This window comes from Polyodon spathula, chromosome 10 (assembly GCF_017654505.1).
Source record: "Polyodon spathula isolate WHYD16114869_AA chromosome 10, ASM1765450v1, whole genome shotgun sequence".
NCBI classification, from domain to species: Eukaryota; Metazoa; Chordata; class Actinopteri; order Acipenseriformes; family Polyodontidae; genus Polyodon; species Polyodon spathula.
The window spans coordinates 1,400,820-1,423,998 of record NC_054543.1 but is presented as its reverse complement, the minus strand read 5'-3'; the positions used below and the strand labels follow the sequence as shown (position 1 = coordinate 1,423,998).

General features: G+C 37.8%; 3 protein-coding genes across 6 annotated transcripts; 2 read left to right on the top strand and 1 right to left on the bottom strand.

Moving 5' to 3' along the window:
- Nucleotides 1-2,181: 2,181 nt before the first annotated feature.
- Nucleotides 2,182-5,102, top strand: LOC121321550 (gamma-crystallin S-1-like). 2 transcript variants are annotated; one of them, XM_041260553.1, is made up of 3 exons: nucleotides 2,182-2,190; nucleotides 4,457-4,699; nucleotides 4,824-5,102. In XM_041260553.1, exons 1-3 carry the CDS (start codon nucleotides 2,182-2,184, stop codon nucleotides 5,100-5,102), a joined length of 531 nt encoding a protein of 176 aa, XP_041116487.1. The 2 variants fall into 2 exon arrangements, with proteins under 2 accessions (XP_041116487.1, XP_041116486.1); XM_041260552.1 differs by lacking the exon at nucleotides 2,182-2,190 and adding an exon at nucleotides 3,904-3,933.
- A 2,376-nt stretch (nucleotides 5,103-7,478) lies between these two features.
- Nucleotides 7,479-8,464, top strand: LOC121321551 (gamma-crystallin S-1-like). The gene is made up of 3 exons (XM_041260554.1): nucleotides 7,479-7,487; nucleotides 7,861-8,103; nucleotides 8,186-8,464. Exons 1-3 carry the CDS (start codon nucleotides 7,479-7,481, stop codon nucleotides 8,462-8,464), a joined length of 531 nt encoding a protein of 176 aa, XP_041116488.1.
- A 2,293-nt stretch (nucleotides 8,465-10,757) lies between these two features.
- On the bottom strand, nucleotides 10,758-22,435 carry LOC121322257 (delta-1-pyrroline-5-carboxylate synthase-like). Of its 3 annotated transcripts, none has more exons than XM_041261947.1 (18): nucleotides 22,160-22,435; nucleotides 20,638-20,777; nucleotides 18,891-19,114; nucleotides 18,183-18,332; nucleotides 17,505-17,609; nucleotides 17,223-17,375; nucleotides 16,541-16,631; nucleotides 16,262-16,386; nucleotides 15,952-16,096; nucleotides 15,571-15,644; nucleotides 15,129-15,228; nucleotides 14,621-14,841; nucleotides 14,230-14,367; nucleotides 13,052-13,247; nucleotides 12,628-12,749; nucleotides 12,163-12,349; nucleotides 11,754-11,849; nucleotides 10,758-11,355 (listed from the first exon to the last, which is right to left on the bottom strand). In XM_041261947.1, exons 2-18 carry the CDS (start codon nucleotides 20,738-20,740, stop codon nucleotides 11,174-11,176), a joined length of 2,412 nt encoding a protein of 803 aa, XP_041117881.1. In that variant the 5' UTR covers nucleotides 20,741-20,777; nucleotides 22,160-22,435; the 3' UTR covers nucleotides 10,758-11,173. The 3 variants fall into 3 exon arrangements, with proteins under 3 accessions (XP_041117881.1, XP_041117880.1, XP_041117882.1); XM_041261946.1 differs by having other exon boundaries at nucleotides 17,217-17,375; nucleotides 22,160-22,434; XM_041261948.1 differs by having other exon boundaries at nucleotides 17,217-17,375; nucleotides 18,891-19,042; nucleotides 22,160-22,434.
- Nucleotides 22,436-23,179: the final 744 nt, after the last annotated feature.

Below are 23,179 nucleotides of genomic sequence, written 5' to 3'. Positions count from 1 at the left end.
AAAGAAAAAGACACAAAAATGTAGTAGATAGTAGGGGAAGTAACTTCTCTGAAGAGAGTGGTGCAAATAAGAAGGATAGTAATGAGAAGATGGGTCAGGTAGAAAAGCAGAGCATTTCTGTTCAGCAAACTTTGAGTGCAATTACCGAAGAAAGCTCTGAATTAGAAAGTGGAGAGGAAGCTGACTTTATTGTTCTCTCACAAGTTTCTGAGCCACCTTGTAATAAAGGCAGGTATAGAATATTAAAACATTTCTCTTACCTCTAAGCTGCAGAAAGGTGATCCATGTGTGATAAAGAACTGGTGCCCAGTGTCATTACTCTGCACAGAGTATAAAATACTTTCTAAAGCCTTGGTAAAGGAAAATAAAGAATGATGTCTCCTTTCTATAACATTTCTATTTGAAATCATTTCTTTTTTTGTCATTTAATTTTTTGCTTTTTTCTGTCTTTAATATTTTTCTGGCCTGTCGTGATAATGAATACTCACACTACGGATCTTGAAAATATTAATTATAGGAGGCTGTGTAAAGAGGACAGCACTTTTTGGCGTTTCTCTAACTATAAATTTTTAAAAGAGACACATTGTGATGTAAAAAAAAAACAGATTGTTTTAAGGATCGACGGATGTCTTGCTTTAGTCATGGAACAAAAAAAAGTTTGCAGAAATGGCAGGTTTTTCATAACATTTTTTATATTTCTATCAAAAAAATATTTTAAGGTCGTTGCAACACCTCCTGCTGTTGTGGAAATAAAATAAGTACATTATGTTTATTCATGTAAAATAATGAAGTATTTTTTTACCGCCATGTACCCCAATGGCGTTTAGACCAAAGGTGACAGTTCGTGGTATATGATGTTACAATATTCTCACAATGTTAAAAAGAGATTTTTTAAATGATTCGTCACAAAAGAGCTCGAAGCAGTGTGTTCAAGATCGTAGTAAGGTTTAGCGTCCAATCCAAATTGGACAATTGAAAACGTTTTTCGTCGACAAGCAGTCTTGCAGATCTTCTACAATTTCATGTCCCCCGAGACCAAGGTCCAGGGTTCAACATCTTATGGTTGTAGAACCTATGCTTTTTCTTCATGGATACGTCAAAAAGTGTAGAAAAAAAACCTCGTCTTTGAACATCTCTTTTTTTAGATAACAAAGCCTGGGGTCGTCCTTGTCTCAACTCCCTGTGATTCTATATAAACTTCATGACGACACACGAAGATATTACCTTGGAAAGTTTCACCTTTCGGACACTCCCCTGACCTCCTCTAGGTCGTGAAAGTCCTTCTAGACGGTTTTGAGGGTTAACTTTCTGCACGTCCCGACCTTTACCAAAAAAGATACGTCCTGAATAGACTCCGTGAAGTTCTCAACTGTGGTTTGCCCGTTTCGAGGTCTTAACTACAAAATGGTCACCTTAAGAAAGTTCCTAAGAACAGTGATAATTTCCTTCTAGATAAACCGACAAACGTCACTCTCGGACCTTCTCTCTCTTGATTGGAGATTCGACAGTCCGTACGTCAATAGTACGAGAATGGTTGGTAGAAAGGTGATCCATGTGTGATAAAGAACTGGTGCCCAGTGTCATTACTCTGCACAGAGTATAAAATACTTTCTAAAGCCTTGGTAAACTGATTTAATCTTGTGGTGGGGAGCATTGTCCACCCTGACCAAGCCTACCCTGAAAGATCAATTTTTGATAACATCTTTTTAATTAGAGATATTCTGGCTGCTGGGTTTTCTGCTGGTCTGAATTCTTTGGATCAGGAGAAGCCCTTTCACCCAGTTGATCATCTGAACTTATAACAAGTGCTGAGGTCATTCAGGTTTTTTGGCTCAGATTTAGGTCCTCTATGTTAATATTTTTAGCCTGTGGAAGATCAATAGGGGACTGAGTGCACCTTTCCATGTCCAGAGAGGCATCAGAAAAGGATGCCTCCTATCAGGTTTATTGTTTTCCCTGTCATTAGAACCATGAATGTGTAAATTGAGACAGATTCTAACAGGAAAAACAATACCATAATGTAATGGACCTCCAGTTAAAGTGTCTGTTTATGCTGATGACATTGTTATTTTAATTTAAAAAAGAAAGATCTTAAAGAACTTTGTCATAGCCAGGCTTGCTTTGAGAAATTCTCATCAGCAAGGATTAATTGGGAAAAGAATAGTGCATTAATAATATGGGATGGGGAGGGTTTTAGTCCTCCAAACCTGTCAAAGGGGTTACAGTGGAGTAAGGGGGGAGTTTAAGTATTTGGGAGTGTTTGTAAGAGATGAAAAAATGGTACAAAAGAATTGGGAGTGGGGTGTTGGAGGAAGTGAAGGGGAGTCTGGGTGGTGGTGATGGATTTTACCCTAGCTGACTTATTTGGGGCGGGTTTTAATTGTAAACAATCTGGTAGTTTCAATGCTATGGCATACGTTAATTTGCATGGAGCTGCAACTATCCTTGTTACAACAAATTCAGAGAGAAATCTTGTACTTTTGCTGGGATGGATTGCATTGACGAAGACAGAGCATGCTGCTGCAGGCCCTGCAAAAACTATTGTACTCTACTAAGTAACCCCCCTGGAGAGTGTTGGCTGTGGCGTTTTTTCGCCAGATAGGAGGATTAGGTTTGGACAGACATTTGTTTTTAATGGATACCAGCTGAATGAACTGTTGTGGATTGCCTGAGTACGACAGGGTGGTACTGAGAGCATGGTTAAACCTGTGTGTGGAGAAAGGAAAAATAGCAATGCATTTGTACTGGGTACTTAAAGAGCCTTTTGTTTTTAATTCTGTTTTCAAAATGGGACTGTGTCAATCTCCTACTTTTGAAAACACCCTGATTAAAGGATGAATAATAAAACAGGGGCATATAGTAGATATAATAAATCATACCTGGAGGAGCCCGGAAAGTTTAGCAGATGCACTGGCTCTAAGGTCTGTGAGGGTGGCTGGCCTGTTACTGTCACAGCACAGAAATGCACTTCCTAAACCGATTCAGGACATTTTAAATCAAAGTTTTATTGAGCAAGCTCTGCCTCCCTACAAGACCCCGTTTCCAACTCTACTTGTTTCCCCAGCTGGTCTCCCAGATAATGAAACAGAGGGGGGATTGCTTTGTACAAAAAAATCTGACAGATCTGCCTGTACAAAGTGTGTGTGTGGGGGGTGTCTATACCAAGTAAGTATGAAAATGCAACACAGACAACAGCTTCAGAGTCTCTCTGATACGCAGTGTGTATAGCATATATAACATTTCAAATTCATGGCATACTTCTTTCAATAAACGTTGTATGCATTTATGTTGTGTGCATAAACAGCAGCAATTTGTTTTCAGCATGATGAGAAGTGAGACATTAAATTGATTCCTACTGTCGGGCCAATGAGAAAACTGTTTGCTCTTAACATTTGGAGATCAGAGAGAGACCAAAATCTGAACAACTAAACACAGAAGTATTGTTTTGATTTCCTGATAATACTGACGCTGCTTTGACTTTGTGCTTTGATTGTAATTGACGTACAGGGCTCTATTCTGAAACAGGTGCAAAGGTAAAAAGGAATAGAGAAAATGTAACAGCAAAAATATATTTTTCTAAACAATCTCCTTTCATTTATTCTTAACCTTTAACCTGGGAGTGAACTGCAGCCATTCTGTCTGAAATGTATATGTCCTGCATAGGCAGCATTTTCCAGCTGGATGACAATGCTAGATCAGCAGTTGTGTGAACTGGCAGACAGAGTCTATTGTCTATTGTCTATAGACTATAGTCCCACAGACAGCATGCGTTTAAGTTCTACATTGCATAAAGATATAGGTGAAGCTGAAAAAAAAACTGCACTGGGACATAATGAAGCTATGGTATAAAAGGGAAGGCACTGACGAGTGGAAGTTGCAGATAATTGTGTTGTGGAGTGCCACTACACCTCTTCAACCTTAAACATGGGAAAGGTAAGCCCAAATAATATACTCTGGATCTCTGCAATCTTAAAATCTCTTTAAAAAATAATAAGACAGTGTGAACTGAAACAATGTTGTAGATTCTGAGAAGCTGAAACAAACAGGCTTTAGACCCCAGAGTCATGCACCAGCAAAGGCCACTCTGCTATTGGAAAAAATGTTAAGATCATTACCTCTACAGCCATGAATGAATTCAATTGTGTAACTGCCACACAAACATTCTCAACACAACCTGTTTGCTTAAGTAGGAGATTAAAAACATTCTTCTAAGATTACATTTTTCAGTAAGGATTGCTTAACTTATTAATCCTAAAACCTTTTAAAATACTCCATAGTTATATATGATGAACACTACAGACAATTTATGCACACTTATGGAATTAAAGGAATTAAAAAAAACACATATTTAAAAGAAATCAACATTGATTTTGCTATCTGAATGTGCAATGTACAATTACACATTTGATCAACTGAGGCAATTCTATCCTTACTCATTTTCTTTTCAATTTTTCAGATCATCTTCTACGAGGACAGGAACTTCCAGGGGCGCCACTATGAGTGCAGCAGTGACTGTGCTGACCTGCATTCCTACTTCAACCACTGCAACTCCATCCGAGTGGACAGCGGATACTGGGTGCTCTATGAAAAGCCAAACTACATGGGCTACCAGTACACCCTGAACAGGGGAGAATATCCGGACTACCAGCGCTGGATGGGGTACAATGACTGCATTAGGTCTTGCCGCATGATTCCACATGTAAGTATGTATGCTAAAAAGAAACAAAGTCACAGAGATAAAAGTTTGAACTAATGTCCTTTTCTGTTTAAAAAGTCCAAATGATTTTGTTTTAAACAGACTTTTTTTTTCCCCCTCATTACAGTACCATGGGAACTACAGAATGAGAATCTACGAGAGACCTGACTTTGGAGGCCAGATGATGGAATTCATGGACGACTGCCCTAATGTCTACGACCGCTTCCGGTACCATGACATCAACTCCTGCAATGTGATGGAAGGCTACTGGACCTTCTATGAACAGCCTAACTACAGGGGCAGACAGTACTTCATGAGGCCAGGGGAATACAGGAGATGCAGCGACTGGGGTGGAATGAACTCCACTATTGGCTCTTTCAGACGCATGAGGGAAAGCTATATGTAACCTGTAACTGAATGTTTCAAATAAAAATCTGAAAATATTAAAATGTTATGTGTAGACTTTTCTCTCCTAATAAATACAATACTAAAGATTTCATGTGTTTTTAAAATGTCAACTTTGAGAAGCAAGTTGCAATTCTCTTATTAAGTTTAAATTGGTTTGTAATGTATTTGAAAGCATTAATGCATTATTTAACGCTGGTATAATATTTGAACTAAGCATAAGAGATCCCACTCTTTCAAACCTTCTGTAAATACTTGATTATTATGACAATAGTGAATGCCAATAGTATTTTGGGCATTCTATACAACATACTAGATATCGGAAACACTGTTACCATAGACTGCTTATTTGGGGAATTGGAGTCAAATTGGTGACTTTTGATGTTTTACAAAGTGTTCATTTTACATAGGTCAATACATTATACTAGAATTAACAAGTACAAAAAACAAATATGAATCATTCATAGTGTCTCCTCCAACTTCCATTGCATTCTATCAGCATTTCACAGGTGTATAATAAGCGTAGTCTAGTTCACTGTCACACTAATATAAGAGAAAAAAAAACACAGTATAAAATAAATATTGTTATTATTATTTTCACAGATTATATGAAACACTGGTATTACAATATATATTTATACAGGCATATACTTTAAAATAAACATTTCTAAAGTTCCAAATATTACAAACGTAATTACTTTGGATAGGATTTTTTGTTGTTCTTTGAAATCGAAAATAGAAAAGAAACTTTTTGTTGAGCTGAAAAAAAATCTGGCAATATGTGTCTTTGAGGGAGTGACAGCTACCATGCTGATCAAATCCACCATCGTAAAAGGGAATAGTCTGTCAATCAATCTATGTAGGTAAACAGAGACTGGTAGGTGCAGAAAGGGCTTGACTGTCTCTATTCAAAGTGAGGTGCAGTTTATGAAAGATTGCCACAGTTACACTGTTAAGATTGGATACCTAGCATGGAATCAGACGTGGTCAATGCGAAGACCACAAGGGGAATCGAACATAGCTAATCAGGTTAACGGATCAGGGAACACATTTTATATCTAAACTATGAAAGATGTATACAGTTTGTTGAAAATTGGTACTCTAAGAACTTTGGAGCTAGTTTTACTCAGACTGCTCCGCCTGGTTTTGAATTGATTTCAGAAAGTAGATTTTTTCTTACTTGGTACTCAGTGGTACAGATACGAGACCTGATCTGCGCATTTACCCTTTCTTAGAAAAAAAAAACCTAATGGCTCAGAAGAATGCAGTTTGGATGATGAGTCCTAGAGCAGGGGTCTGAATTGAAGTACAGGAAGTGATCACATTCTAACATGGAAAAATCTTTACTTAAAAAAAGTAAAATATAAGCACTGGAAATATTGTTGTTTTCAATCAAACTATCTCAACAGGGAAAAAATGTTGTTTCACAACAGAAGTAAATGTAGCCTAGAACAAAGAAGAACTAGGGTGGACATGATTGAAGTCTTTAAAATCTTAAAAGAAGTTGACATAGTTAACCCTAAACAATACAGAAACCAGGACCAAAGGAGAAGTTTGGAAATTAAGTGGAGATAGACTTAGGACAGAGGGAATGAGACCATTCTTCACACAGGGAGTGGGGAGGGGATGGAATGGGTTACCTAGTCATATTGTTGAGGAAGAAATAGTTTACTTGTGAAATATGATAGTTTACTAAATAAATTGAACTGTTGGAATATTATTATTCACAAAAATTTGGAGTATTTGGTCGTAAATCTTTCTTTATATGACATGTGAACAAAAATATAAAAATGTTGATTTTTCATTTTAACAATCACAACTTAAAAACCATATTGTTACTTTTCAGATTAAAACAAATGTCAGAAAAACAAGTAAATACAAAAGATTTTTCAGGAGTCCTTAACTTTGTCTTTCATTCTATCAAAATGGTAAGAAAAATGACTTTGATCACTTTCAAGGTCTAGGACCCATTTTGTTTGCAATATAGATTTTTATTTCCTAAACAATATACACCATTGCATCACCATCTTATTGAAACAGTACAGAGAACATAGTCTTTTGTCTGGAAAAGCAACCCTGCAAACTGCCTGCATGGAGTTTTGCAGTGTATAAAGAACCCCTTTAGGGGTTGTAACAAAGATATTGTCAGAGCTGGAAAAAATAGTGCTGATACAGAATTTATAAAGAATTACCATACTGAAAAGCAGCTCTACAAACTGCATGCGTCGAGCTCTGCATTGTTAAAGGGACACTTTAGTGTTTTGTAACAAAGGTAATGTACTGATTAACATAAAAAAGCATGTGGCTTTCAGCCAAACATATAAAAGGGAAGTGACAGACACCAGTTGTATTGCAGAGCAATACCTGAACCACCATCATGGGAAAGGTAAACTTGAGCAGATTACTGTGGATCCAAGAAGGGATGAGAATCTGTAATAATAAATACATAAATAAATAAATAAAAGTCGTCATTGCTTATCAGTCAGTTACTGTACATCTCAGGGTCTCAGGTTTCAAGTCCATGGCCTGATCTATACCATCCTTGCATGCTGTAGTGGAAAACTAGTATCCATTCTAAATGCTTTATACAAACAGGATTCAATTTATTAAAGCTAGACAGAATTATAAGAGGAATTAAAAAAAACACATATTTAAAAGAAATCTACATTGATTTTGCTATCTGAATGTGCAATGTACAATTACACATTTGATCAACTGAGGCAATTCTATCCTTATTCATTTTCTTTTCAATTTTTCAGATCATCTTCTACGAGGACAGGAACTTCCAGGGGCGCCACTATGAGTGCAGCAGCGACTGTGCTGACCTGCATTCCTACTTCAACCACTGCAACTCCATCCGAGTGGACAGCGGATACTGGGTGCTCTATGAAAAGCCAAACTACATGGGCTACCAGTACACCCTGAACAGGGGAGAATATCCGGACTACCAGCGCTGGATGGGGTACAACGACTGCATTAGGTCTTGCCGTATGTTTCCACATGTAAGTTATAGCCCAATGTTTCCTATATTATTTTATGTTATTTGGTAAATACTTAACTAATATCATTTATCTCAAATTGTAGTATAGAGGAAACTACAGAATGAGAATCTATGAGAGACCTGACTTTGGAGGCCAGATGATGGAATTCATGGACGACTGCCCTAATGTCTACGACCGCTTCCGGTACCATGACATCAACTCCTGCAATGTGATGGAAGGCTACTGGACCTTCTATGAACAGCCTAACTACAGGGGCAGACAGTACTTCATGAGGCCAGGAGAATACAGCAGATGCAGCGACTGGGGTGGCATGAACTCCACTATTGGCTCTTTCAGACGCATGAGGGAGAGCTATATGTAACTCTAAATTGTTCAAATTAAATTATGTATCACTGAAAGTTTAAAATACAAATCGTAAAATTCACACAATTGCTTGAGCTTTTTATTTATTTTTTGTTCTTTTTTACCGTAAACATTACCCAGTTGCTATATTAATTAGTTAATATTATATGTAACCTGCACTCAGCCCATTAAAAAGGCTCCTAATTGAATGCTATCATAAGAACAGTGAAGCACTGCATGATAGCAGTAGAATGCACAGCAAGCACCTCCTTCACACGCCACACTTGAACAGCTGTTGTTTAATACAACATCATCCCTGAGAACCCACATTTCAGCTGCAGTTTGTATTGAATGTGTTAAACACTGCCTGCTTGGTCAAAACCTCTCCACTGACCCAAACCTGTACTGACACCAGCAATGGTGTTCTTATACAAATATGAACATGAATTTGGATTTGGGGTTGAACTCGATACTCACCATTCGCCACTATAATCAATTACATAGTATAGGAGAGTAGAGTAACTACACTGGGTGCAATTTGTGTTCACTTAGCAGAATACAAGTAATTATAGCCACTACTCTTCTAAACTTTAGAGAACATTAACAGTGCTGGAATAAAGTCATTTGAGCCTCTTTATTACCCCCCAACAGAACAAGGAGAGCCCTGCTTTATGGCTTTGCCAATTCTCTGTTCGGATAAAGGACATCAGTGTCTATTTTGACACAATGCAGTTCTGGTACACACTTGCCCTGTTGGCACTGTCCCTAGAAGGGTTTCTCAAAAGTACAAATCGTCACATCAGTTTAGTATACTTTTAACATCATTCCCTTAAAAACTACTTTAACTGTTAAGTATATTATGTCCGTGGCTATTTCACAATCCATGCTACAGTATTACAGGCTGGTTCCACAGTGCTGATAGAAACATGGCAGATAGCACAGTTATCCATATGCTATACACTATACTTCTATTGTTCACTCTAACAAAGGATTTCCATCTCACCTTCTTGACTGTTCAGTTTCCTTTATAATGGATACTGTGATGGGGTGAAAAACCCTCATTTGTAAACAGGGTTTATTTTTGTGATTTATTTTGTGTTAATACTGTAGCTTATGTTGTACCGGTACTTGTTTCATTCATTCCCATATTCTGCAGTACAAATGTGAAGAATTCCACCAGACACATCCACGCCATACTGCCTCTATTGTCAAATCTGTTTGCTTTTGGTATAAATCTTTAACATTGTTTCAGTTAAATGTGTGTGTGTGCGTATTAATTTGACCCGGCAAAGGGTTAAGTTTGGATTTTGATTTAAAATCCTCACATTTGCATATGAGAATGTGGACAGAATGGAGAAAATAATGGGCCATAATTGGAGACCCAATTAACAAATTATTCAGTTGGTTTTACCTGATGCAGGTGTATAATAGGCTGCACCTGGCCTGTTTGCAGTCCTGTAGAGGCTGTGGTTTAAGAAGAGCCCCAGTGGGTTATTATTATTTGTTTAAAAATGATTGGTCTTGCTTTATTTCTGTTAAATAAAAGTGCTTAGTATCATTAACTATTTCAACAGCCGTTTGATTTTCTGCTTGTTGCCTGATTGCTTGCACCGGACTCTCCCTGCCAAGTTTACATGAAGACCACCTGAAAAAAAAATTGAATAATAAAAACATATAGAATAATATTTAAGTGTGTAACTTCAGTCATATTTAAGTAACGTGAACTTACAGCAGTCAGAGTTGCTCATCACTAATTTAAATACCAAACTAAGTCAAGAAATCTTTAACATTGTTTCAGTTAAACGTGTGTGTGTGTGTATTAATTTGGCAGCTAAGCAACAAAGCGACAGAGGAAGGACCAGAGTAAGCAGGGAGCCATGCTGCTGCTCTAAACTAGAGGACTGGTATTTTGACATGTGCCTCAAACATGACAGCGTCTGCAAAATTATGCAGTGGGGTGTTGAAATGCTAAATAGCAAAGGGGGGAAAGTTAGAAATCAAGTTAGAATTGCTGTTTTGGCAAGGTCCAAGAAAAAGAAAAAAACAGTAGGGCAGCAGTTCAACAAGAAAGATTGAGATTTGTCAATTGTCTTGTCATTCTGATGAAAGAATTGACGTGGTGTAATAATACAAAAATCTAAATGACTGCCCCAACTAAAAATAAAATATTAACACAGAGTTCCCATTATTTAGAGACACAAATTTCATGTTGTCTTCCTTTAATGATGGTGTTGCAGTAAAATTTCTGTGACTTTGGGCGATCTAAGTTTATGTCAAGACCATGCTCTCTTCACTTTAGCTATTAATATCCAGAAGCAATAATAATTCACCAAAGTTCAGCAAAACTTTATTCCGAAACAATCTCCTACAAAAACAGTATTTCTTTCTCATGCTGTTTTACATTCAAAATGACAACTCTGGAATGTTACATTACCCTTTTCAAAAGCATATGTACTGACAAGGAAGCAGAAAACAAAGACACATAATCCAGAAACAGCAACACAGGAAAAGGTGTCCAAAGAAATACAGTTTCAGAACTTTAGCTCTGATTCACACTAACTGAATGCCTTTTTAAATAATCCGAGCAATACCCAAGTAAGAACATTCTCATAGGGATTTGTTCGATTTTCATCAAGACTCATGGTTAGGATGCAAGAGTTTACATCAATGCTGTAAACAATATCCCTGCTGTACTTTTCTGAATTCCTTTTCAGTTCTTTGAAAATAGTTAAGAGGATGTTCTGTGTGTCACGGCGATGTTCTCGTGAAGGTATTTCATGCTTCCTTGTTCTGAAAAATCAGCAACGGTGTGCCCATCCCCACGCAGAACCCACTTGGTGGTCAGAAGCCCCTCGAGTCCCACTGGTCCACGTGCATGGATACGAGCTGTACTGATGCCCACCTCCGCTCCTGAAGCAAGGGAAGCAGAACCATTCATTGGAATGCTGAGTAACATTTCATAAACTCTAAATACACCTTAAACCACTGCCCCCAAGTCTACCAGACATTGGACTAACTTCAACCTTCAAGCAGTGGCAGCTACCAATAGTATTCAAGCCATTTGTACAATTTGCAGTCTGCCATACTTTCGAGTTTACCGCGTCCTCTCCAACCTCCACCTCATTTCCAGTGTCAGAGAATATATGTCTGTCCGTCCCCCTCCCCTTCCAAATATTTAATTCACACAGCAACTAAAACATGCCTTGTTGAGCTCTAGGAAGACCTCTTTGTACGCTTGATTCTAGTGCCAAAGAGAACTTTAAAAACAAACAATGAAAGCTTTAATTTTTTTTTTTTTTGTGACAGACCTAAGCCAAAACGATATCCATCTGAGAAACGCGAGCTTGAGTTCCAGAAAACACAGGCGCTGTCCAGATGCTGCAGAAAATACTCGGCTGTCTCCTCTGGAAAAAAAAAATCAGATTTACCAAATAAAAAGGCTACAACATGCAGATGCACATACACTAAGTACATTATTACACCAGCAGCATGTATACAATATGGAGACCAGCTAACAAGCGAGTACACAGTCAATACACAAAGCTTATGAATTATCCATTTGCTCTATACAAAAGTAAATGCTATAACTACTTTTTTTTATGACTTCATCATTAAAAAGTAGCCTGAAATGTATTTTATACTGTTGACTTACACAGCTTACTATAGTGCCATTATTTATTTGTCCAGTGCACGTTTGGATTCCACTCAGTCACTCACCATTCTCTGTAACAATGACGTCCGTGTGTGAGCTGCCGTACTTGTGAATGTGATCGATAGCATCCTGCACACTGTCCACTACTTCAATGCAACACTCCAGGTCACCATACTCTGTGCGCAAGGACTTCACTTCAGAGGGACTAAATGTCAAGTATGAGGCAAACTTTGGTCCAGCGTGGATTTTAACCTAAGAAAAAAATATAAAGCAAGATAACTGGTGAAAAACACAGCTAGATTGGGTCTAATTCTTATTAACGCTTTCAGCTCTGAATTATTTTTGTCAAGCTAAAGAATAAATAGAGTACACATGAGAATAAGACAACATTTCTTTTTTTACATGCACTTATTCAGTACCTCAGACTGGGATCTAGGAGTCCTGGGAGGCTTAATGAGTTAAATAAGGGATCTTAAGGTTTACAAAAAGGTAAGAATTACACTAAGCCCTTCAGCCCTTCTGAAACTCACCTGTTCCACCCTAAGCATGTCAATTATCTGGTCAAAAAGAGGGCTTCTCATCAGATCTCTGTGCACCAGCAGTGTTTCCATAGCATTGCAGGCAGCTGGGTAATCACACTTGGAATCCCTTACTGCAAAACACAATTTACTCCATTTGAAATGATTTCTTTGAACATTTTGGAATAGGACTATAAGAAGGCTACTTTTGTCACATTTTAAAGCAGATGAGATTTTTTTTTTTTTCAACACTTGGAATAAAAACTAAGGTTGTATACATTGAAGCATAAAAGCCATAGCAAGAAATACAAGAAGTCCAACTCCTGAGAAAATGACACAATATAAAACAAACCTGATTTACTATACTACACCCAAACAAACCCTGCATGTGAATATATGGTGTGCCAGGACAGCCTGGATTTGGCTGCATACTCACTGATATTGATCACTTTTTCAATGCTGGCTTCTTGGTCGATGTACACGTGGCAGACTCCCTCACTGTGCCCCAGGACCGGCATTCCCTTTGCTGCTCTCTGGATGTCTCTCACAAGATGGGAGGAACCCCTTGGGATTATTAAATCAATCAGCTGATTCAAGCGGCAAAGATCTTCCACCTCTTCACGGGTGCTCACCTGTGATTTATTAACGGATCAATACAGGTAGAGTGAGCGAGTTCTCAGAACAAGCGCAAGGCAGCTCCCTGACTACAGGATATTCAGGTAACAAACTCCTCGATAGGAGGTTTGCAAAAATTTGTTATATATACACAAGCTACATGTAACTGAATAGACTGTTACTTTATTGTATACATTGTTATACATACACAAGCTACATGTAACTGAATAGCCTGTTACTTTATTGTAGTTACATTGTTATACATACACGAGCTACATGTAACTGAATAGCCTGTTACTTTGTTGTAGTTACATTGTTATACATGCACGAGCTACATGTAACTGAATAGCCTGTTACTTTATTGTAGTTACATTGTTATACATACACAAGCTACATGTAACTGAATAGCCTGTTACTTTATTGTAGTTACATTGTTATACATACACGAGCTACATGTAACTGAATAGCCTGTTACTTTATTGTAGTTACATTGTTATACATACACGAGCTACATGTAACTGAATAGGCTGTTACTTTATTGTAGTTGACGCAGCTTTAGTTTCTATGCTTTGCTTTATGGATGATTGTTAGACATGAAGATTTTACTCAATAAAAGCTACCAAGACAAAAAAAAAATCTATATTGTTTTTCCCTGCTGAAAAAGTCAGATTTTCTTATAAGGATAACTAACGTTGGTGCAGTAATGTCTTAACAGTTGACAAGAACCTCTCTTTCCAGGGCAAATGTTTTATATATTGCCCAATAGCTTGGAGATGTACCATAATGACAGTCCCAGTGTTGACACAAGTGATTGAAAATCTACTAGTTCTAAAAGCTACATCATACATCTTAAAACCTTTAATTTACTTTGTTCAATATCATTGGTCTCAAGGAATAAAAAAAGTTAGTTCCCCCTCCTCATTTGCAGATATTGGGCTGTATGTTGGTTGTTTACAATAATGAAACAAGGTTGGACTGTAATGTATCATACTCCCTTACTAGCTGTACAGCATCCTTGACTCCATGGACAGAAAGGGCTTCCTGCGTTAATCGGTGCAAAATCTGGTTGGTGTTTGATGCTTCTTTTCCTCCTTTGAGCAGTAAGGCATTTCCACTCGCAATAGCCAATGCTGAGACCTACAAATTCAAACTTTATTTTAGTGCTTTCCACAGCATCTACAATTCCATCCTCCCACCCCACCCCCACCTCTAAACGTGTTCGTTTTCTACATTATATTATAACTTCATCCTTTAAGCCAGTGCTAAAAATATAAAGTAAAATGCATTAAATGCAAAACAGTTTACCAGTACAGTGTGTTAACCCACTGCATCACCCACAATATGCAACCACCCATATAGACTAATCATCAATCTATTCATTAGTGATTACCTGCGGGAGGCAGTCTGGACGTGACTCGAAGATCACCAGCAGAACCCCGATGGGGACAGTTATCTGCTCCAGCTCCAGATTGTTAGCAATACGTGTGCGGCGTATCACTCTCCCCACGCTATCCCGAGAGGACACTGCAATCTGACGCAGCCCAATGGACAGGCTGTTTAACTTTGAAGGAGAGAGACTTAATCGTTTCAGCAGGGGTTGAGACAACCGACCTAAAATTTGGAAAGTATGAACAAATGAATACAAATCAACATATTAAAACGAAAGCAGACAAATAACAAATGCTTAATATTCTCCTACAACATGTTTAGACACCAAAACCCTTAATACTACCGCACAGTACTGTAACATAGAGAGGTTATAATGTGCGTTTATTAGCAGGGTTCCCATTTCACTGTTTCTTTCTGCCTCTTCTGTATTTATACCAAAAGATATTTTCTTGGTTCTTTTCAGTTTTGCTGCGGTCGATTAGAAGGACTAAGTAAAGGTAAATGATTACCTCCGCTGACAGCAACCTCCAGGTCTTTCTTGTTAGCTGCAAGAATATCCTCCCTCTGGTCAGTCAGAAGATCAGCCAGGTGACAGATAATCTCAGCTCTCTACAGAGAAACAAGACATTGATTTTTTTAACACACAAATGAAAGCAGAACAAAAACAAAAAATTAATGCAAACTCTCTTGTATTTACTTATGAAACTGACACTACAGTATAAAAATCATATAACACTTTGTTAGGACCTATACTACATTTTCTAAAACCAAGCACAGATCAGTGGCACTAACTGTGTGTCAGAGCCCCATCTACCTGGAGCAAACATGCAAATTGAGATCCAGTGCGGAAATGCTTAACAAAAAACAGAAAAGTATGAGAAAATACAACATTTACTGTGTGAATACTGAAGTCAATTTACTGTGCATTGTTTTAAAAAGCTATAAAATGACCTGCTGTGGCAGCAAAGAAGATAGAGTCCTTCCTCCACTGCGAGCCATTTCAGCCTGCTGCTCCACGGTGGGGCCTGTAAAGCAACAGCAGCACCTCCTTAGAAGACACAGAGTGATCTTATATCTGTACCCACCCTGTAGGAGGTGCTTGTATCCAAATGGCTGAGCCCTGAATGCAATCCAATACTCTTTACACCCTAATTCTTTTCCCAGAACTGTGGTGAACATTGAGGTTCTATCAATCAGGAACATTTCATGTTAAAATCAATCAGAAAGTATCCCAGTATGAGGTGCAACTCAGAAGTCTTCCACAAGGTCAGAAAAAAAAAAATCTATATATATAATAATACAATCAGAACTACAGTAATAATATGAACTTACCGGCAGGTTTGACCTCCGAGAAGAAGGTTCCCACTTTCTTTCCCTCCACAATGTCGGTGATGACATGTCCAGTTACTTTAGGATCTGTTCCATTGGCAATAACAACAGAAGTGCCTCCCTGCAGAGCCCAGAGTGCAGATTTCACCTATGAAAAGTCAGCAATGCTTTAATAGAAGGATCTCATTACATTTGTACAGCAGTGTCTCGTATTGACGACCCGTCTTTATTATGGTACTAGTCTCTATTTTTTTTTTTTGTGGAAGTACTTATACATAAGCTTGTATTTCATTTGAGATATCTATTTTCCTACCTTAGCTTCCATTCCTCCAATCCCAACTCTGGACTTTGTTCCAAAAGTTATGGACTGCTGGTCACCCGGGTAAAAAATATCGATAAGCTTAGCATCGTCTGATTCTGGTGGGAGGTCATAGAGACCTGAAGTACAAAAGCAAATTTTAATTAATAGAATCAATTCATGTTTGATTTTCCTTAACTGAAATGAAAGACTAGTTTCCCTGAAAGCCAGGGAGAACAGTATGACCATGTTTAAACTGAAATAAAATACACAAAAAGACAAATGATTACACACCTTCAACATCCGACAATGCAATGAGAAGGTCTGCTTTCATCTCCACAGCTAAACGTGCAGCCAAACTGTCATTATCCTTAATGCTGATCACCTAAAAAAAAAAAAAAAAAGTTAAAAAGAAACCCACAGAATGCTGTAACTGGGCTCCCTAAATTAGAAAGCGTAACTTAGTGAGTGTCAGCAATGAGCTCTGCTGTAATTAGCAGACGTGCAGAAAACTTTTATTTGCTTTGCGTGTTAGGGGGTGAAAAGATGCCGATGTTCATTGCACTGCACTGATGCAATGAGTGGCTAACTAAGTCTAGAATAATGTAACATTTAGCAAAATGCAACAGCATTATCCCATTTACAGGGCAGTACAGAGACCAGCTGACCAGGGCGTGCGTAACCTTGTGGGAGAAAAACATTGCACTGAAAACAAAGACAGTCGTACAAAAAGCTATTCTGTCACCAAGGCTGTTCTGCTTCAAGCCTTCTGACAACCTGTTTTTTTTTTTTGTTCTAGTCTTTGTAATCTCCAGATGTCACAACCTCGTGCAGAAATAATGCAGAAACAAGAATTAGTATTGCACAAAGTGGTTCTGAAAAGAAGCACTATACACAAGCTAACCTTCAAGCAGCAGCATGCATCTTGTCAGAAGCAGGACACCCACCCACACCCTTATACTTCACCCACATTTACCCCCTGGAGATCACTATTTGGTTCAGGTGGGGGAACTACTGCATCGTTTGTGTTAATGATTGGAACAATGTTCATTCTCAGCAGCTCATGGAGAGTACTATTCAAGTTCCTCCGCTTCTGATCATCGTGGAAATCCAGGTTTGTAACAAGAATCTGAATAAATAAATAATAATAATAATAATAATAATTTCAGCCTTCCTCTTTTGGTACATACACAATGTAAAATATAATAGAAATAAAAAAAGTTGCTTTTTTTTTGTTTTTTTTTAAAGGAGTGCTTACTTGTGCTGCACATATAGTGTACTGTGTGAACATTGCTTCATAGAGGGCCATCAGTCCACTCTGTCCTGCTGCAGCACAGGCACGGGCCTCTAGCACAGGGACTGACTGCAAACAATGAATAAACATTTAATTTCTTTTTTTTTGTTACTATTTAGATTTTAATCGCTAAAGTCCAAGAAAGATTTGAGAAATATGTTGCACTCAAGATTCTTCACATTAGGACTGGCTCACCTGCACAGCCGCATGGTGTGCAGGGCGAGTCACACAGTCAGAAGAGCACAGGTTCGCATCCTGGCTGTGCAAAGTCTTTGCTGGGGATTCTGGAGGGAGCTACAGCGGACCCTACCGGCCAGGCACCTAGTGAGTTCAGGCGGACACCTGCAGGGCTGGCCTTTCTCCAGAGGCCGGTAGCTCACGGACATCTGCTCCTGCTTTCCTGGGTGAAAAAGAGGAAGCTTGGTCGTGGGATCAGAGGATGCCCACTGAACCTTCAGTTCTCTTGAGCTGTGTGGGGAATTGCTGCGGTGAGAGAACATAATTGGCCATTCTAAACTGGGGAGAAAATCCTGGGGTAAAATAACTGGGCACTCTAAATTAAAAAATAAATAAAATAAAATAAAATACAATTATTAAAAAGTCCTGCTTACAGCAGACAACTATTAACACGTTTTCACTCACCATTTCTTTCAGCTGGTTTTGCCCAGAATGGAGGGCCTGTCTCACACTTTGTGAAAGCAGGATTTCATGTCTCAAACGCTGTTTACCAAAAGCAACAGCACCACTTGTGACTATCATCATCTCTCTTCCCTGGTTCTGTAGAACAGACACCTGTAGAAAAGGACTTGTTTTAATTATTTTTTTTAATTATTATTATTTGGGAAATGCAAGAGCCTGGATTACAAATACAATAAAAAGCTGGTCATGACATGGCAGATCGAATCCGCAGAAGTATTGTATGCAACAGAAATAATGGAAGGTATATTCACAAGACAACTATGCACACTGCTTTCAACAATTCACATAAACAGCTACAAATGAAATACAATCTGTTGCTTCTCCCACTCACTTTCTATTTGAGCTTGCTAGAATTTAAAATCGTAGATCGGATTCCAGAAATGTCATATGAGACTGCACTTTCAATTATAGTACATTTATACTATATCAAAGTTAACTGGTGAGTTTCTGCAGAAGCAAAGGGAAAGCAACACAGACTAGCCAAAGCAATACACAGACATTAATTACATATACAGCAAACATCATGAAAGTGTAGGGGAAACAGGTGGAAAAGTTACAATTGGAGATATTATGTTTTCTTTCCAATTACTTAATCCAGATTAAGACGTATTTGAATCCATAATAAATACTAATCTGAGTCGTTCTAATTACCTGCTCAACAATGGATGCCAGCCGTCCAAGTGCAAGCCCACACTCATCTCCGCGGGTCACCACAGCACTACCAAGCTTCACCACAATCCTCTTGGCATGTTTCAATTCACTGCGGTGAACAAACGACTTACCATGGGTCCGACTCAGGGGGACTGTAATAAAAGGAATGTTACTCCAATGCCGTACAGCAGTGCTTTTGAATGATGAACAGATCACAGGTAAATCTAAAACAAGAGAAATGCAAAAAGCAATGAACAGGAAAGTGCAAGATATGAGTTATGAAGAGGTTTGCAGTTAGATAATAGTGGTCATGCACAGCCAGTTTGAAATAGATATGTTGCACAGTTTGTATGCAGAAGTTGTTGTTAACCAGAGGAGCAAAGCTACTTAAAGCATCCTGATTGGAAATATTTTCTAACATGCGTGTTTATGACATATGACACACACTGACAATACAGCTGCCTTTACTATAGATCAGCCAAACAATCTGTCATGGCACAGAGGTATGCAAACAAGAGGAAACAAGAGTAGGTTTGTTTGTGGTCCTAGAATTGCCATTTGCCTTCCTACAAAAATGTCTCTAATTGTTGTCTAGTAGTATTGCTTCTCAGCAAAGCTCTTTGTTGGGTTCAGAACAGCATGAAGCAATTGTAACAATGTTTTATGCTGTAGTGCCACATCAGCAGACCCACACATTCTCAACAATAAAATGTGCAGTCCAACCTACATAGATTAGAGGTGGTTTCGATGAGGGCGAGAGGTTGTTCGTTTCTATTATCGTAACACAACTGATGATATGTGGCTACTGGAGATAATAGGGCTATTTTACTGGAATCCTCTGTACAGATCTGCACTGCAAAGCGTTATGTAAAGTATGCACTAAAGCTGTTTCTAATAGACATGCCTCAACACACTGTGTATACTCATTTAATATATACCAGTAAATACAATGAGTGTATAAAGTTTGTTCATTAATACAATGAGTGTATAAAGTTTGTTCATTAATACAATAAGTGTATAAAGTTTGTTCTGTAATACAATAAGTGTATAAAGTTTGTTCCAGTTTGCTTTTGCAGGTAAGATACTTCAGTCACATATTTTTGGCAAATTAAATGTCCTACTTGGCTTACATGCAGTTAATAGCCAAATGTTAATATTTTATACATATATCCTACATTTTGTTTCATATGTAAATACATATTTGCAATGCACATATATTTGTGTGTCTATGAGAACCAGAATTTGAACTGAAGTTACCAAAAATATACTTAAGAAGCAATTTGTTTTTAACTGTCATGTAGAAGGTAAACATTCTGAATTCTAATAAACTGCGCGACCTGACAAGTGGTTTATTTTAGCTCTGCGACACAGGCTTATACTGTATCATTTTGTTTAATTAAACACAACAAATCTAACCTCTTTGGCAAGTTACTAAATAGACACAAAGAAACCCTGCTTATCACCCCCCCCCCCTTGTTTGACCTTTGTTTTACCTCTGTTTTAATAACCTACCATGTGTAAATCAATTGCATGAAATCTGTTTTATCTTTTTTTAGTAAGTTTATTATATTAAATACAGTGTTCAGTACTGTCCAGGTGCCTCGCACCAAAATATCAATAACTTACTTGTGCAAGATTAAAAGTGAACAAGTCAAATCAACGTTTCGGTGACGTGCACCTTTATCAGGGCTTACAAGACAGAAGTCATCTTAGTGCCGATACCCTTGGCTCTAGCTACTGTACTTACATTTAGTCTGTGATGCAGCTCTGGAGAAGCGTGGACAGAATCTTGACTGCAAGCTCCCCGCGGCTGCTTTCAACTTGCAACTCAGAGCAAAACTGTATAACATGATCTTACTGAAAGAAGGGCCCTGGGAGTCTGGGAAGCTGAAACATAAAACAAATAGACCACTAAGAACTGGGCACTAGATTTATAAAAAAAAACAGATGCTTTGAAAACAAGTTAATACATACATTTATAGCCAAAAGAAAATGAACTATAATAACAGAAATGAATGCCCTGTTATCTTCTCTCCACTTGTGACCCGTGGTCCTTGTTTCTTTTTTCAGGTTGAGAAAGTCTCCTGGGTCGACACTGTTAATACGTTTTAGGATTCTGAATGCTTGAATCAGATCACTGCGTAGCCTTCTTTGTTCAAGACTGAACAGATTCAATTCTTTTAGCCTGTCTGCATAGGACATGTCTTTTAAACCCAGAATAATTCTGGTCGCTCTTCTTCGCACCCTTTCTAGAACAGCAAATCCTTTTTGTAGCGAGGTGATCAGAATTGAACACAATATTCAAGATGAGGTCTTACTAATGCATTATAAAGTTTTAACATCACTTCCCTTGATTTAAATTCAACACTTTTCACAATATATCAAAGCATTTTGTTGGCCTTTTTATAGCTTCCCCACATGTCTAGATGAAGACATTTCTGAGTCAGCATAAACTCCTAGGTCTTTTTCATAGATTCCTTCTTCAATTTAATTATTATCTCCCATATGGTATTTATGTACTTTCTGTTTTCTACATGTTAACCACTCCCTAATCCATGTGCATACATTTTCTTGAATCCCTGCTGCGTTCAGTTTGAGAATTAATCTTTTATGCGGGACTTTGTCCGAAGTTTTATGGAAATAGGCAGCGCGCTGTGGAGCGCTCTGCCTTGAACGCACCCCTCGACTTGCTGGTGCTGCTGTGACACGATTAAGCCACCACTGATCCCAAACTGGTCGGTTTGCATTCTCCGTGCTTTAGGCATGGATAAAAACAGCATGCAGAAAGCACACCAGTATAATTATTGTAGACCACGGTCTTCAGTTCAGTAAATGCAGAATAAATACAGTACAATTCACACTAGCTAAGCAAAAACAAAAATGTGCACATACTTTATTTAAATATTTATATTGTACTGAATTTCATAACGGCAGCTATTTTTAACTTCTTGATGACAACTTTCCATTCACACCAATTCTACTCATTAAAACTGTGTTTGTGACGTGGCTTGATAACGTTCTTGCTGTTTTTGTTAGCTTCTGTAAGTATGTCCACTGACAATTTTGCACAAGAAGAACTAAGCATAGGTGCTAACAAGTGACCAATTCATTTTGCTGAGTAAACTAACCGCAACAAAAACATTTATAAAACACGTGTCGCTATTTCAGGTTTTACTAAACAGAGTACTTACAATTTACTGTATCACCAATCGCACACTTCCAGAAAAGAATAAATAAAAAGACATTTCAAACACAACAAGAGTACTCACTCAGTCCAAACAGAAAGGAAGTACCAGGCTGACACAGCAGAGTTGTGGTGTAGATATTATTATTATTATTATTATTATTATTATTACAGTTTACACTTCCACGAATATTGTTGTCTTTTTTTTTCTTTTTTACACATAGGCCTAATTCAAATGCAATACAATCTGGTACGATCATTCATTTATAAAGAACCGCGCATGTTGTCTGCATTTAGCCAGTCCACTCTCTTCTCTTTGCATCCCTTCACTCCACTGTTTACCATTCGACCCGGCCTTCCAATCCACGTCACAGCTCAACGCTCTATTCCAAAACATTAGTTACGTAAGGCGTGAGACCTGTTAACAAGATATCTTTACGCTTCCTACGTGTCTTTTCTTGCGTACCGTTTTCCGTAACACTTTTGACTTACATCGCAACATTTTGCATTATACGTAAATCGCGCCAAATTGTGTCTGTGCGGTTGATTTAATGTAGAAAAAGGTCGTAGCAGAATTGCTAGAATCGCAGGGCATTGCTCCCACGTGGCATTGCACTGTTTCAGAACACGCAGAAACAGGTTCCTTTTTCTTTTTCTGAAGTTTGTAAATTCTTGTATTTTTTTAGATTCACCATTTAGAAAGATTCTAGTTTTTTGTTTGTTTGTTTGTTTTAGAGGAAACATTATTTTACAGAGCTGTAGGTTTCAATTATTATTATTATTATTATTATTATTATTATTATTATTATTATTATTATTATTATTATTATTATTATTATTATTATAATAATTGCTTACAATGATGTTACTACTAGACAACAAGGATGGGCAAAATAGTCCAGATAACTGTTTATAATAGAAATAAATAGAGGTCCACAAATCTATTTAAAATACAAATAGAAAACAGGTTGCCAGTAGTGTATTTAAAAAGAAAATAGTAAATATTTTAAATTTTACACACACACACATACATACGAGGGCTCCTTTCTAAAGATATTATGTAAAACATATCAAAAAACATAGTCAAGCGAGCTCTTAGGGTTAG